Here is a 12,107-nt window from a genome sequence, read left to right on the forward strand (position 1 = left end):
AGGAAATTTAGGAGCTTGATTGCCTCTGTTACTGATGCATCAATCTCAGCAGGGTCTGCCCAGCCTGGCCTGGTGGAAACTGTGCTCTGGCACTTGCAGGGAGTTGCACCAGCAGGGCCAGGCAGGAGAGGGAGGCAGAGGAGCTGTAAGAAACACATTGAGAAGTGTTAAAAGCAAGTCTCCAGCTAAAATACAGAGGAAGCTTCCTCCTGCAGCCTTGGACACCTGAGCAGCTGTGTGCTGTGGGCTGCTCCCCGGGCGGGGAATGTTGTTTCCTCCTTTCCATAGGTTACTCTCTCCCCCTTGCACAGAAAAACATTCGGAAAAAAAAGCTGAAATAAATAACTTGTCCAATGCAGTTGGATTAATTTCCTGGTATTCTCTCAATGGCATGTGAAAAATGGCATATTTTAAGTGTAGGAATGATGTAGGAGGAATAGCAGCAAGAACCTGTGGATCATAAATTCAAGTCCTCTGCTCTTGACCACAATGTGTAATTAACTGCATAAATTAATCAATTGTGGCTTAAAATTGTTTGTATTTCTCATCGTGTTACTCATCATGGTAGGCTGGTTCAGAATCTCACTTTTTCAATGATTAAAAACATCCTAATTCCAGCCTAAATGTATTTCTAACCACGAAATACAGCTTGTTTTGTCAATCATCTGCCTTAGGTTGCTGTAGTTTTTTACACTTTACTTTTTCTTGCTGATTCTCTTGTGTAAGTCATACCTGGCCACTTAACCTCTTGGTCTCTTAAGTTTAGCAAGTTGTTTAGTCTCTTCTTGTGGCACAGACTGTCATTTTAACGGCTTCAGAGCAATCCCTTTTGTGGAATCCTCTCTGGATGAGCCACTCCTGAGCACTTGTGATTGTAATTGTAAATATCTTCCAGATGGAATCTTGACAGCGCTTTCCACAGTGGCATTAATATTTTATGTTCCCTAAATTCTTATATTTCAAGAACAGATTCTGGTTTTTGAATGCCTCATTTCTTCTTCTGTTTTGTGCTTTGAGAAATTTATCTTTAGGTTAGGACTGGTGGAGATCTGTTCCCCTACACTAAACCAGCATTTTGCCAGGAAACTTAAGGAGCTTTTGTTTTAATTTATTTTTCCCCTAAAAAATCCCCGCTAGATTTATTAAAAATGGAAGTTGAAAGGAACACTTGAGTTTCAAGAAAATGACAATATCCATTCAAATTACATGTGTAACAGAAAATTTAATGGCTCTGTGTGAGATGCTTCAGATGAAGAGGCAGTAAATAAAATACAAGAGAAAAGCTAAAATAAATGTTCTTAAATAGTGCTTGAAGAATATGGACTCAGAAGTGATGAGCTTTAGAGACTGATTTTTCAAATTTTAACAGCTTGCTAATTACATAAGATACAGAGAATCCTTGGCAAACAGTCCAGCAAGAAGGCAGAATACATGTGTGGGGATAACAATCCTAAAATAATCTGGAAGTGCTGGATGTTGGATTGGGTCCAGATGAGATATTAGAATCAAAACCAAGAGCAGATAACCTTTTGTGGTTACCAGAAGGAGGAAAAATACAGGTCAGTGTGTAGAAAATAACCTTTCATAAAGCTCATAAACTTTCTGCTTCACTTCCAAAATTTTCATACCCTTTGGTGGCCTTGTTCAGAGAGCAAAACATGGAATCCCAAGCTAAATTTATAGAGGCTCCATTATTTTAGCATTCTTTAAATAGGGTTTGTAGTAAATTGCTCTGGCATTTGCTGTCACTGTGGAGAGATTTTTAGATCATAAGATAACAATCGGTTTTCAATTTAGGTGCCATTAATTCATGCATCAAAACCTCTCATTCATAAGAAACAAGTCTCGATTATCCTCCTGTGCCATATTTGGTCCTAAAAATGGACAGCTGGGATGTGAGTGAAGAAACAGCAGCTCACAAACTGAAGAGCACTGGTCATCAGAGCTTTGCAGTGAATTTGACTGTAGGCATAATTTACCTCCCTGATTGTCAGAACCTAGAATTCTCTTCTTTTTCCATATTTCCATATTTTCCAGATATTCCATGGTTACCCAAAACGTGTGAGATCCTCCCAGGGGTGGTTTGATGGTGATGTGACCACACAGTCTCTTATGTCTATGGTTCAACTTAGTAGCGGTCAGATCTTACAGACTTTCATAGCAGCTGCAAACAGCAAAACCACAGAAGTCTCAACTGTGTCTTTACCATGAGCTCTTGGTCATGTTGCAAAAATTACCCTATTGCTTGGAAATCTGGGTGCTGATGGAAGGTGTTTTTGATTGCCACAAGAAGATGTGTGGTTGCCTGTCCCTGTTCAACAAGACAGTCTAGTGGTCCAAAATAGATTATATCTGAGTTTGACTGAAAATTAAAGGACCTATTTAATTTAAGAATTCATAATTTTCCTGAGCTGGTTTACATGATTGTAGTAATATGCAACTAGACTTTATTTTCATTAATACTCTTAGGTCTAAATGGAAAAACTGTGATTTAGTGCTGGTTGAATCTATTCTTTCTCCCATTTTTGTTTGTTTATTAATTTGGAAGAATGTTGTGGAGGACTAGCACTGGAACTGCCTTTGCATAGATAAACACAATAATTAAGAATGCTATTACACCAATAATTTAAAAATGAAATGGTGGGCATGTTAAGAAATTAAATCTTTCAGTGAAGACTGCACAGGAACTTATGGTGTGAACCAAAATGATTTGCTCTTTCATGTAAAAGGCATCTGATTAAGGTCAGCCTTTGAGCAGAAATGGTTCCAATCTGCAACTGAAAAACTGCACCACTGTCTGCACTAGAGATTAGAGCTGGCTTGGGTTTGTGCACATTTGGTCAACAGATGGTCAAACTATTCTGTGGGCATTCTGGCAGTGTAGAAGTCTGCACATCAATGACAAAAAGACATCACAGGAATAAGTAGAATGTCAGTGTTCATCTGAGTAGAATGAACACCCAGTGTCAGCTTTTTGAAAAGTAGAGTAGTGGGCTGACTTCAAAGGAGAAAACCTGGAAGAACATCACATTGTTGCTAAATTAGCCAATACCATTCATTCTGATAAGACTGAAAGAACATAAAGACTATGAGGCTCCTATAAAATATAATGCTGTTGGACTTTGGCCAGAGCAGTTAGCTAATATTTTCTGTCTCGCTGGATTGTTACCTTAGAAATAAACAAATACAAAAAAGATATGCTGTGAATAATTCTTCTGCTCAATTTCATTTGGAAAGAATACTGCACAAAAGTCATGTTTCTCTAAACACAGTAGAAATAAACAACAGCAGGCAGTTCCTGGTCTGATATGCTCAGGAACATTGGCACATTCTTCAAGGTCACTGTTTTAATATACAGTGTATCTGGCAGTATGATTTAAGGTATTCCTTTCTCTCTCCTGCTTTTGCATCACCCTCATGTCTGTGCCGCAGCAGTTTTCTCTTCTCCAGCTCCTATTCCGTCTGGGCTGTTTTTCCAACTATCTCAAGGGACTGAGACTGCTTGAAAGGAAAAGAGTGGAAAATATAGAAGGGAGAGAGAAAAGCTGTTGCACTGTGCTGTACAGGAGTGAGAATCTCTGTAGGACATGGGGAGTCGGGAGAACTGTGAGGACCTTTTCCTGGAGTTGTCACTCACCATTTTTTGTTGTGAAACCCAGTGTCTTTGTTGTTGTGTCCATCCCTGCTCTTCTGGTTTTGATCCTTTTCCTCCTCTTACCCATAGCTGAAACCAGCCCTACTCCCAGGCCAGCTATTTGTGGTCAGCCTTGGTGACGTCTCCTTAACCCATGGGACTTAATTTCTGATCCACCTTGAATGGACCAGTGTTTCATAGGTGGCTTCCCTTTTTGCTATTGTGGGAAGGAGCAGAGCTCCTTATTCTGAGCAGGTTCCATTCAGCAGGGTTAGTGTTATCACCACACAGTTTAACATTCTGGGTAGATCAAAGATGACTTTTGATGGTGCCTGTTAACAGCTTCCAAAACGGAGGTGCAAACTTTCCTCTTGTAACTGATGGAGCTGAAGTTGATTGCATTGTCCTGAGATGGTGCCAGCCTGGAGCCTGCCCTTGCTTTTTACACCTGTTAGGAAGGGCAGAGAGGGGTCAATGTGTTCAGCAGCCATGCCTCTATAAAACAAGGCACTGGCACAGACTGCACCCATAACACAGCAAGAGAATGAACACCAGTGATGCCATGGACAGCCTGTCTGAGCTGCACAAACCTCACTGTTGGCTCAGAGCACAGCTGTGTGAGGGGTTTTTAATCTGACTGTTGCTAAATGGCAATAATCTTATCATGGTGCTGTTTACACTGTTAACAAGGTGATGTCTTTTGGTTTTAGTTTTTGTAATGGAGCTCCAGTAGGATTTAAACAATGCAGCTAATTACTGTGCATATTCAAAAGATAAAAGAGGTCCCTTAATGTGTTATTCATAACATGGAGTATGAGAACATTATAAGGCTAGGATTGTCTTTAAATATTAATTTCATGGTAGCCATGGATGCATTAGTCTCTTGTAAAGAACAGAAAACACTGAATACAACTCTTAAATTTTTTCCATACAGTTGACTTTTGTAAATATTTTTATTCTCTAGAATGGAGGAGACAGTGAGAAATCTGCTACAGAGCCAAGGATCCTCAGGCCAGCATGGAGAAGGAACTGTCAATATCATGAAGGTATATCAGGTATTAGTGACTTATTACCTGTTTTCTTGTGACAGAAAAGTTCTTTAAAACAAAAGTCCCACTACGGAGATAAATGTGTCTGGCATTGTTTCCTATATTTGTTTATTAATTATGAATACTTGTAAGTGGTAGTTGGTTCCACCTACATTTTCCCAGGTGTTCTCTCAGTGGAGTTTAAGGTTTTTCACTTTTATTGTCCTTATGTTATCTGTTGTCTTTGCTCCTCATAGTTCACAGAGGACAAAGAAACTGGTTTTGAAGCCTTTATTAAAGCACTTAATATTTTAAGTCATGTTTTCCAGCATCTCTAGTAAACACAGGTGTTTTTGACAATTTGACCCTCAGAATGTGATGGATAATTTTACCACTCATGTTCTTATTGAGTGTGGGGATCCCTATCAAGCTTCACATTTCATATCCCTGCTTGTGGCAGGTGCATTTTATCAGCCTCACTAGGGGTAGAGAGAGAGTGTCTCAGGACAGAATTCAGGAGAGAAAGATCTTAGCAGTTTTTCAAAGGGAACAAGATCTGTTTATAAGACAGAAGAGTTTGACATTTTCCTGACAGACTGTTGCATCCTGGAAACAGTGAACCTAAGGTGGTGGAAAACCTTAATTTAAGAGAGTGGAAACAGGAGTGAGATACATCTCAGTTATTTAAATATCAGGCACATGAATTCTTTTAAAATATCACTTAATGGAGTCAGTCCTGTGCTGTATCTTTTGAAACAGAATAAGCATTCTTATAAAATACTGAAATCATGTATTAAAGTCTATATATACCAGGTCGTGATCCATCAGATAAAACACTTTTCAAAAGTTTTAATTATATTAGTTCATTCTTACAGCTGATGGATAAAAAATACAGCAGTATAGCTAAACAAAAATGTATATTAAAGAGTATTTATCACTGTAATTAAATCTTCATTTTTAGCTTGGTTTGTAGAGAAAGGAATTATTTAGTTTAACCTTTAATAAAATCACATTTTCTTGTTAAAATGATAGCTTGTAAAATTTAATTTCAGGACAAATTAAATTTTTGTTGAAGATATAATAGAACATAATTCTTTAGAAACTGGTGACAAAGGCATCTCTATGCACTATCTTTTTGGGGTGCAAAATTGAAACTCAGTTCCCTTCTCTTATTTCAAGGTTTAAATCCATATTTCTTTCTCTATCCTGCCACCATATAGTGGTTGTTCTGAAGTGGGCTTGATGTCAGTCTCTCCTTAAGGTGAATTACTTGTCTGATCATAACAGACATCAGGGATGATTTTATTATCTGCTTTTCTCTGTGCTGTCTTACTGTGGAAACCCCAGTAAGGTGGTACCACAATTAGGTTTCAGATTCTTTGCATTGTCAAGAAGAAAAGCAAAAAAATACTGCAGTTTTGTTTCATAGAACTGAGGGTTTGGGCATTCTTTTTTTTTTTTTTTTTCTTTTAAGAACTAAACTGGAAAAAATTAGTTATGTGGTCTTTGAAATTTGAAATTTTTTCCTAGAGGAGAGATAAAGTATCATTCCAATTTCAGTGCTTGTATATTTCCATGTAGTTTTTTCACTCTCTTTTATTTGTTTCCTAATTTTTGGAAAAAGAGAGAATTTGTGTATGGTCTTGGCTTTTCTTCTCCTTCTGGGCCACACTGATCCAGACATTTGTTGTCTCCAGCCAGGCAGAAGAGTGGGCTCCATGGTGTGTTTTGTGTAATACTGCCTGGGTTTATCTTCTGACCAGTAAAAGAACAAGGCCATTCTGCCCAGTTATTGATGGGAGAACAGTTCTTCATTTTCCTTTGGCTCCAGCAGACAACTCCCTCCACTTAGCAAACCAACTCTTTGCGTTCCCTTTTTTCTGTTTGAGTTTGATGGGAGGTACTCTGGGCAAAATCCTCAAACTGGAGCTTTGCTTTCTTTCAGAGTGAAGTTGTTCTGTTCCAGGGCCTTAAAACACCCGTATACCCGGGTCTCTGGGATAATTTTAATGCATAGCAGCTTCCTTCCCTTCCTGTTGTTTTCTTGTTCCTGGGAACATTTTCACTCATGGTGTCACTCAGCTTGTTTTTTGGCCATTTTCATTTCTTGCATATTGCCAGTATGCAATCCCCTTTGCTTATGAATTTCCTCTCCTAATCCATGACTCAGAAGCAATGGGTTTTCCTCTCCTGAAGGAATAGCTAGGCTGCTGCATCACACAGCAGACTGTAGCTGGTAAAACAGCTCAGAAATACAGGACATTTGTGTTGTGTTGCGGTTTTTTTTCTGAGTGTCTTTTTGAGCCGTTCATCCTCAGATCCCTTTTGTTCAGTTCTGTGATAAATGTGAACAGTGGGTTTTTTCTGGGAATTTCGAGGAATGGTTGCATTCCCGTGCCCTGGGATGGCTCCCTGCCGTGTAGGTCAGAGATGGGTTCACTCAGTGTGTGCTTGTTACCCAGTCACACAGTAAAAGCTGGGCAGTGGCACGTGGGCAGTGACCACGTGTCACGGTCACTGCTCATATCTGAAAGGCTCCTCAAAACAGGAACTTGGCAAAGAATCTCTGCTCTGAAATGTTTACAATGCATTTTAACATTGAGAAACATAGTAATAAGCTTTCTATGAATCATTTATGTGTGACTGAAACCAGTTGTGTGGAAATCATGGACCATACCATTTAAATAGATGATGAATCTTAAATAAGTGCTGTGTCCAAATTCAGCAAGATACGTCAATATTGCAACAAAGACATTTCATTTGTATTCCTCCAAATGTACTCAGGCGTTTTTTTGATATATTTCTAAGCATAATTCACAAATAGGAATAGAAGCTAAATGTAAAACCCAGGTAATGTTCCTTAAAAACACCAAATGTAAAACCCAGGTAATGTTCCTTAAAAGCAGTGATGTATTCAGGTTTTTGGGAACATGATAGCCATATTATCAATCTTATTTTGTGAAGGAAGTATAAATGAAAATTTTTTATGTTATATTCATATGCATGCAGAAACCTTATTGAACGTATAACTACTAACATTGTTCTGAAAGCCATCCTCTACATTCAGTTACCTTATGGAAAGTATCCCGAACCTCACATTTTCTCTGATTAGTGTGATATGATCAAAACTGCACGATCAGTTGGTTCAGTAGAGTTAGGGATTTTAGTGCAGATTCACAGCTCTGTATTTCATAACAAATGGGGACAAATTAGGTGATTTCCAGTGTGACTTTTCAACATATGTTCCATATTCTCTGACACGGTGGTGACTTAGCTTTAGTGTGTGAAGTTTGTTGAAGCAAATATATAATAGTCATAAAAGATAGCTCTGCACAATAAATGCTTTTGATCTATTGAACATTGTCTATATATATATATATATTTAACAAATCTAATTATTGTTCTGGGAGATATGAAATTGAGTTCTTATTATAATAACAATATGCCTGGCTCCAGAATAAATGTTCTTGCTAATGAACTTTAAATGTTGCATAGGGATAATGTTGGAATAATAGCAATAAGAAGGTGGAGCCTAAAGCATGCAGTGCTATTGCAATATTTTGTTAGGTCTTGCCAGTATTTTTACTTGAAGCAAAATATTCTAACTCTTTCCAGAGAGCTAGATGCCCTGTGGGATTTTAATTCGCTGGACTTACGGATGAGTTATGTGATTTCTTTTGGGTAAATTAATTAAGAAGCAGGATTGTAAATAAAATTCTCCTTTGTTACCATTTTACATAATAATAAAGGGAAAAATTATAATGAATGCTTGCATAAATGTAGACAAGAACGCATGCTATTTGAATAGCCTTAACCATCATATTTTTTACTTTAAAGTTTATTTGACTAGAAGACTCTATTATGTATTAGCTTTATGGTGTTTCCAAGAGACATTGAGCACGTGAAAATAAGATCATGAAAGGCAAAACCAAGAGCTCATGTATTCCCCAGAAATAATTGTGTGCAGCTCTTAAACCCCAGACTTTAAAGTAAGTACCCCACAGATTTCCTTCTTGAATTTGCCTTTGAGCAAAGGTTATCAAAAAACATTCCTGTTTGATCACAATGCTGGATACTCTGAGTAGAGTTTTACCTGATTACAGATCACTCAAAGACTTTAAGGGGTTTTTAACTCATTTTGACTTTATGTCAGTGTACCATGATTGAAATGGATGAGGAAGAGAATTTGTTGTAAGTTCACCATTTATTATAGTTCTGAAATTGTCCACGTGAGCACTAAAGCTCAGGACAGACATGGTACAGTCACACTGGGGAGGCAAAAACATACACAAAAGACAACAGGCACATTTCAGGTGGCATTGTTGGCCACATCAACCCAATTTTTTGTCTGCATGCTTTTGTGTTACTCAAATGCAGAACAGTTGTTGTGGCTGTCACTTCTAATTTGCACAGCCATTGGTGTCAACAGCTCTTTCACGAGAAGAAAAACTGTAACTATTGGCAATACAATTTTATCTTAACACAAAATTATACAAGCTTATTGTTCAGGCCATTGATACCTAACATTTTATAGATGGCGCATGGCCATGAATTGAAAAAAAGGCACTAGTTGAATTCCCTAGCTAAAATCCGCGTAGGATTTTTAATGCTGACTTGTATTGCAGCAAAAGGAGATATATCCTTAAACATCTGCCTCTGGATTTGAAGTGCCCACGGGGGACTGTGTGAACCAAGCCTACTAAGCTACTAAGGAGTACATTACTGGGCAAATATTAGCAGATTTGTGTCTCACAGAGAAGGGCAGAGAAGAGCCATCCACACTCTTGGGAGCTCCACTGGAAATCCTGGGATGTCAAGGACACAAGCATTTGCTGTTGGACTGCTTTTCCATGCAGAGAAATCCAGAGCTAGTTCAGTAACAATTTAATGCCTTACGCTTTTTGTAGATTTCTGCCACTATGCAAAGATTTTGATAAATATTTAACAAAAATGAGGTTGGATTCTCTACCCCCACAAGAGGGTGGTGGTGCTTCTGAGACACTGTTCAAAATTTCAGTTTTGATGGAAAGCGTTTTCCCTTTTTGGTTGTTTGTGATACCGAAGCACAGCAATAGAGTTGTGTTTATGACAGCAAAGTCTCATAAGTGAAATGTGCCATTTGTGTGCCTGTTTGTCAGAAAACAAACTGTTCTTTCCTTCCCAGTATCATGGAGTCACAACATTTTTTGTTTTGGAAGGGACCTAAAAGATCATCTCATTCCAAGCCCCTGTCATGGGCAAGGACACTTCCACTATACCAGGTCGCTCCAAGGCCCGTCCAACCTGGCCTTGGCTGCATCTCAAAACAAAGAACTGGCAAATAAAAGAGAAAGCAAGCCAAGGATATCCTGTATTTATACAAGAGTTATCCGCATATTTGATTATATCCATTCACCCACAGTTTTTGCCTGACCCTGACCATCTTTCTTGCCATCAGGGCTTTGCTTTGAGAATGTAATGGCAGTTCTTGAAGTACGAAGTTTGCAGAAGGATTGATGAGGTCTCCAGATGTCAATCTACATTTTCCCAGTGTACAGGTGCCATTGTACCACCACTTCAATCCATCACACATCCTCTAGATAGCTACAGTACCAAGAGGCAAAGATTGACTGATTTGATGGTACTCTGTTGTATTATACTGACCATAATTCGAGTTTACATTTCCCTCTTCTATGTAGTGTTTTGCTGTATCTTTCTTCTGGTTCCAACTTGGGGAATGAATCCACGAAAGTCACTCAATGTCTGAACCCGATTGTTTCAATTTCCCTGAACGAATGAACTTCTGTATGGTCCAGTGGATTGCTCTCTCCCTACTTCCCCATCTCCATAGAAGATACTGTTCATTCTGCATTTTGACATAATTTCCTTGATATTTGCAAACCAGCAGAAAGCAACACTAGTTACTAAATTTTAAAAAGTTGAAAAAAAAAATCCAAAATTTTGCTTAGTTGAAAAAAAAATCTTAAGTTTCTCTTATTTTCTGAGGAGAAAAAAAAGGGAGGTTATGCTGAATTCACAATCATTCCGTCTTTGAAAATTATTTTAACACAAGAACTCAGCAGTACAGCAGTAAATTTATTTTGGAAAGAAAGTGCTCTTTTGATCAGGAAAAGTTAAGATGGTTAATCTGAATTACAATAATGTATTTGAAAAGTTGAAGTTTTGATCTAATCTGGAATGATTGTTCTTACCTTTTATTTTTGCATGAAGATGAATTCTGATCTTCTTTCAGGAGTTTTCTTGACAAGTCTGGGAGACATGAAACTGTTCCCTGGCACTTAAAAAAAAAAAAAAAAAAATTACCTGGTAATGGAATAATAAACTAGTTGTTTTTCTTCCTAATCCCACAGGTAACTTCTTAGGTCAACCTCTTGTGCTTATGGTGAGAACTAGTCAGTTAATACACTGATCTCATTCCAAAATACTATGGAAGGAAAATTGGTTTATTTCTAGCAACTTAAATCCACAGTAATTTTTTTTTTTTTTTTTTCTTAATTGCTGTTACATAAACTTTACTGAATTTGAATTTCAGAATAGTTTGGCTTATTTCTACTTCAGTCAAAGAAAGGTATTTTAATACTGTAGCTTTAGGCAAGTGTAGTTACTATAATACCTACAAACCACTTCACAAATGTTTAAATGCTACATGTAGGTTTCCTGGAAGGAAAGATTATTATTTTAAGTATGGTACTATAATGAACCAGTTCCTAAGAGGATTATCTGCATGAAAAATCAGACTGAATATTACTCTCCTATTGCCTCATTTAGGTATATGAAAAAGGAGCAGCTTCTTAGAACAGTTCTTTTTCTCCTGCTGGTAACTTTGCTAATCAGTGTAACTGCAGCTTTTCATTTTAGAAGGACCCAGGGGCGCAGTGAGCTCCTGGACATTGCCCTGCCACTGCTGTGCCCGAATCTGCCCTGGCAGAGTCACCTGCACAATGGTCAGTCTTTGATTCTGGCTCTGCCGGTGCCGGGGGTGGCAGTGCTGCTGGGAATGGGAATATCCATTCACTCAGGACAGGAGCTGGTGCTGGGCTGGGAGCCTGGGGAGCAGAAATTTCATCTCCTCGCCCAGCTCTGAGGAGTACGCTCCATCCTCAAGTGCACTCGGAAGGTTTTCTGCTCTTAACGCTCCTTTCCGATCTGAACTTTTTTCAAAAGAAATATCTGTTTTTGATGCATGGAACGGCCAATAAAAGCATCATTGGGAAATTTATTAATGCTCCTGCAGAGCTGTTCAGCAGGGATGATAGCTTGTACTGGTGAGGAGTGTTCTGAGAGGAGAAAAATGCGGAGTACATTTAGATTGATATGCGGGTGGAGGGAGGCACATATCAGAAACATAAAGTATGTGCTCGGTCCTCTTATCCATCACAAGTATTTAATCTAGGGAACGTTGCTGCTCGCTCTGCTTACTTTGTAAGTGAAATCCAGAGATGAAA

General features: G+C 38.4%; 1 protein-coding gene across 1 annotated transcript in view; it reads left to right on the forward strand.

The window, feature by feature from the left end:
* The window catches only part of NCKAP5 (NCK associated protein 5), a 347,214-nt gene that overhangs the window by 213,403 nt on the left and 121,704 nt on the right, over positions 1 to 12,107 (forward strand). Inside the window, exon 6 of the mRNA XM_058421378.1 lies at positions 4,599 to 4,689. Coding sequence (XP_058277361.1) covers positions 4,599 to 4,689 — 91 coding nt within the window. The remainder of the gene's footprint in view (positions 1 to 4,598; positions 4,690 to 12,107) is intronic.

The sequence above is a fragment of the Hirundo rustica genome, chromosome 7 (assembly GCF_015227805.2).
Source record: "Hirundo rustica isolate bHirRus1 chromosome 7, bHirRus1.pri.v3, whole genome shotgun sequence".
In the NCBI taxonomy this organism is placed as follows: Eukaryota; Metazoa; Chordata; class Aves; order Passeriformes; family Hirundinidae; genus Hirundo; species Hirundo rustica.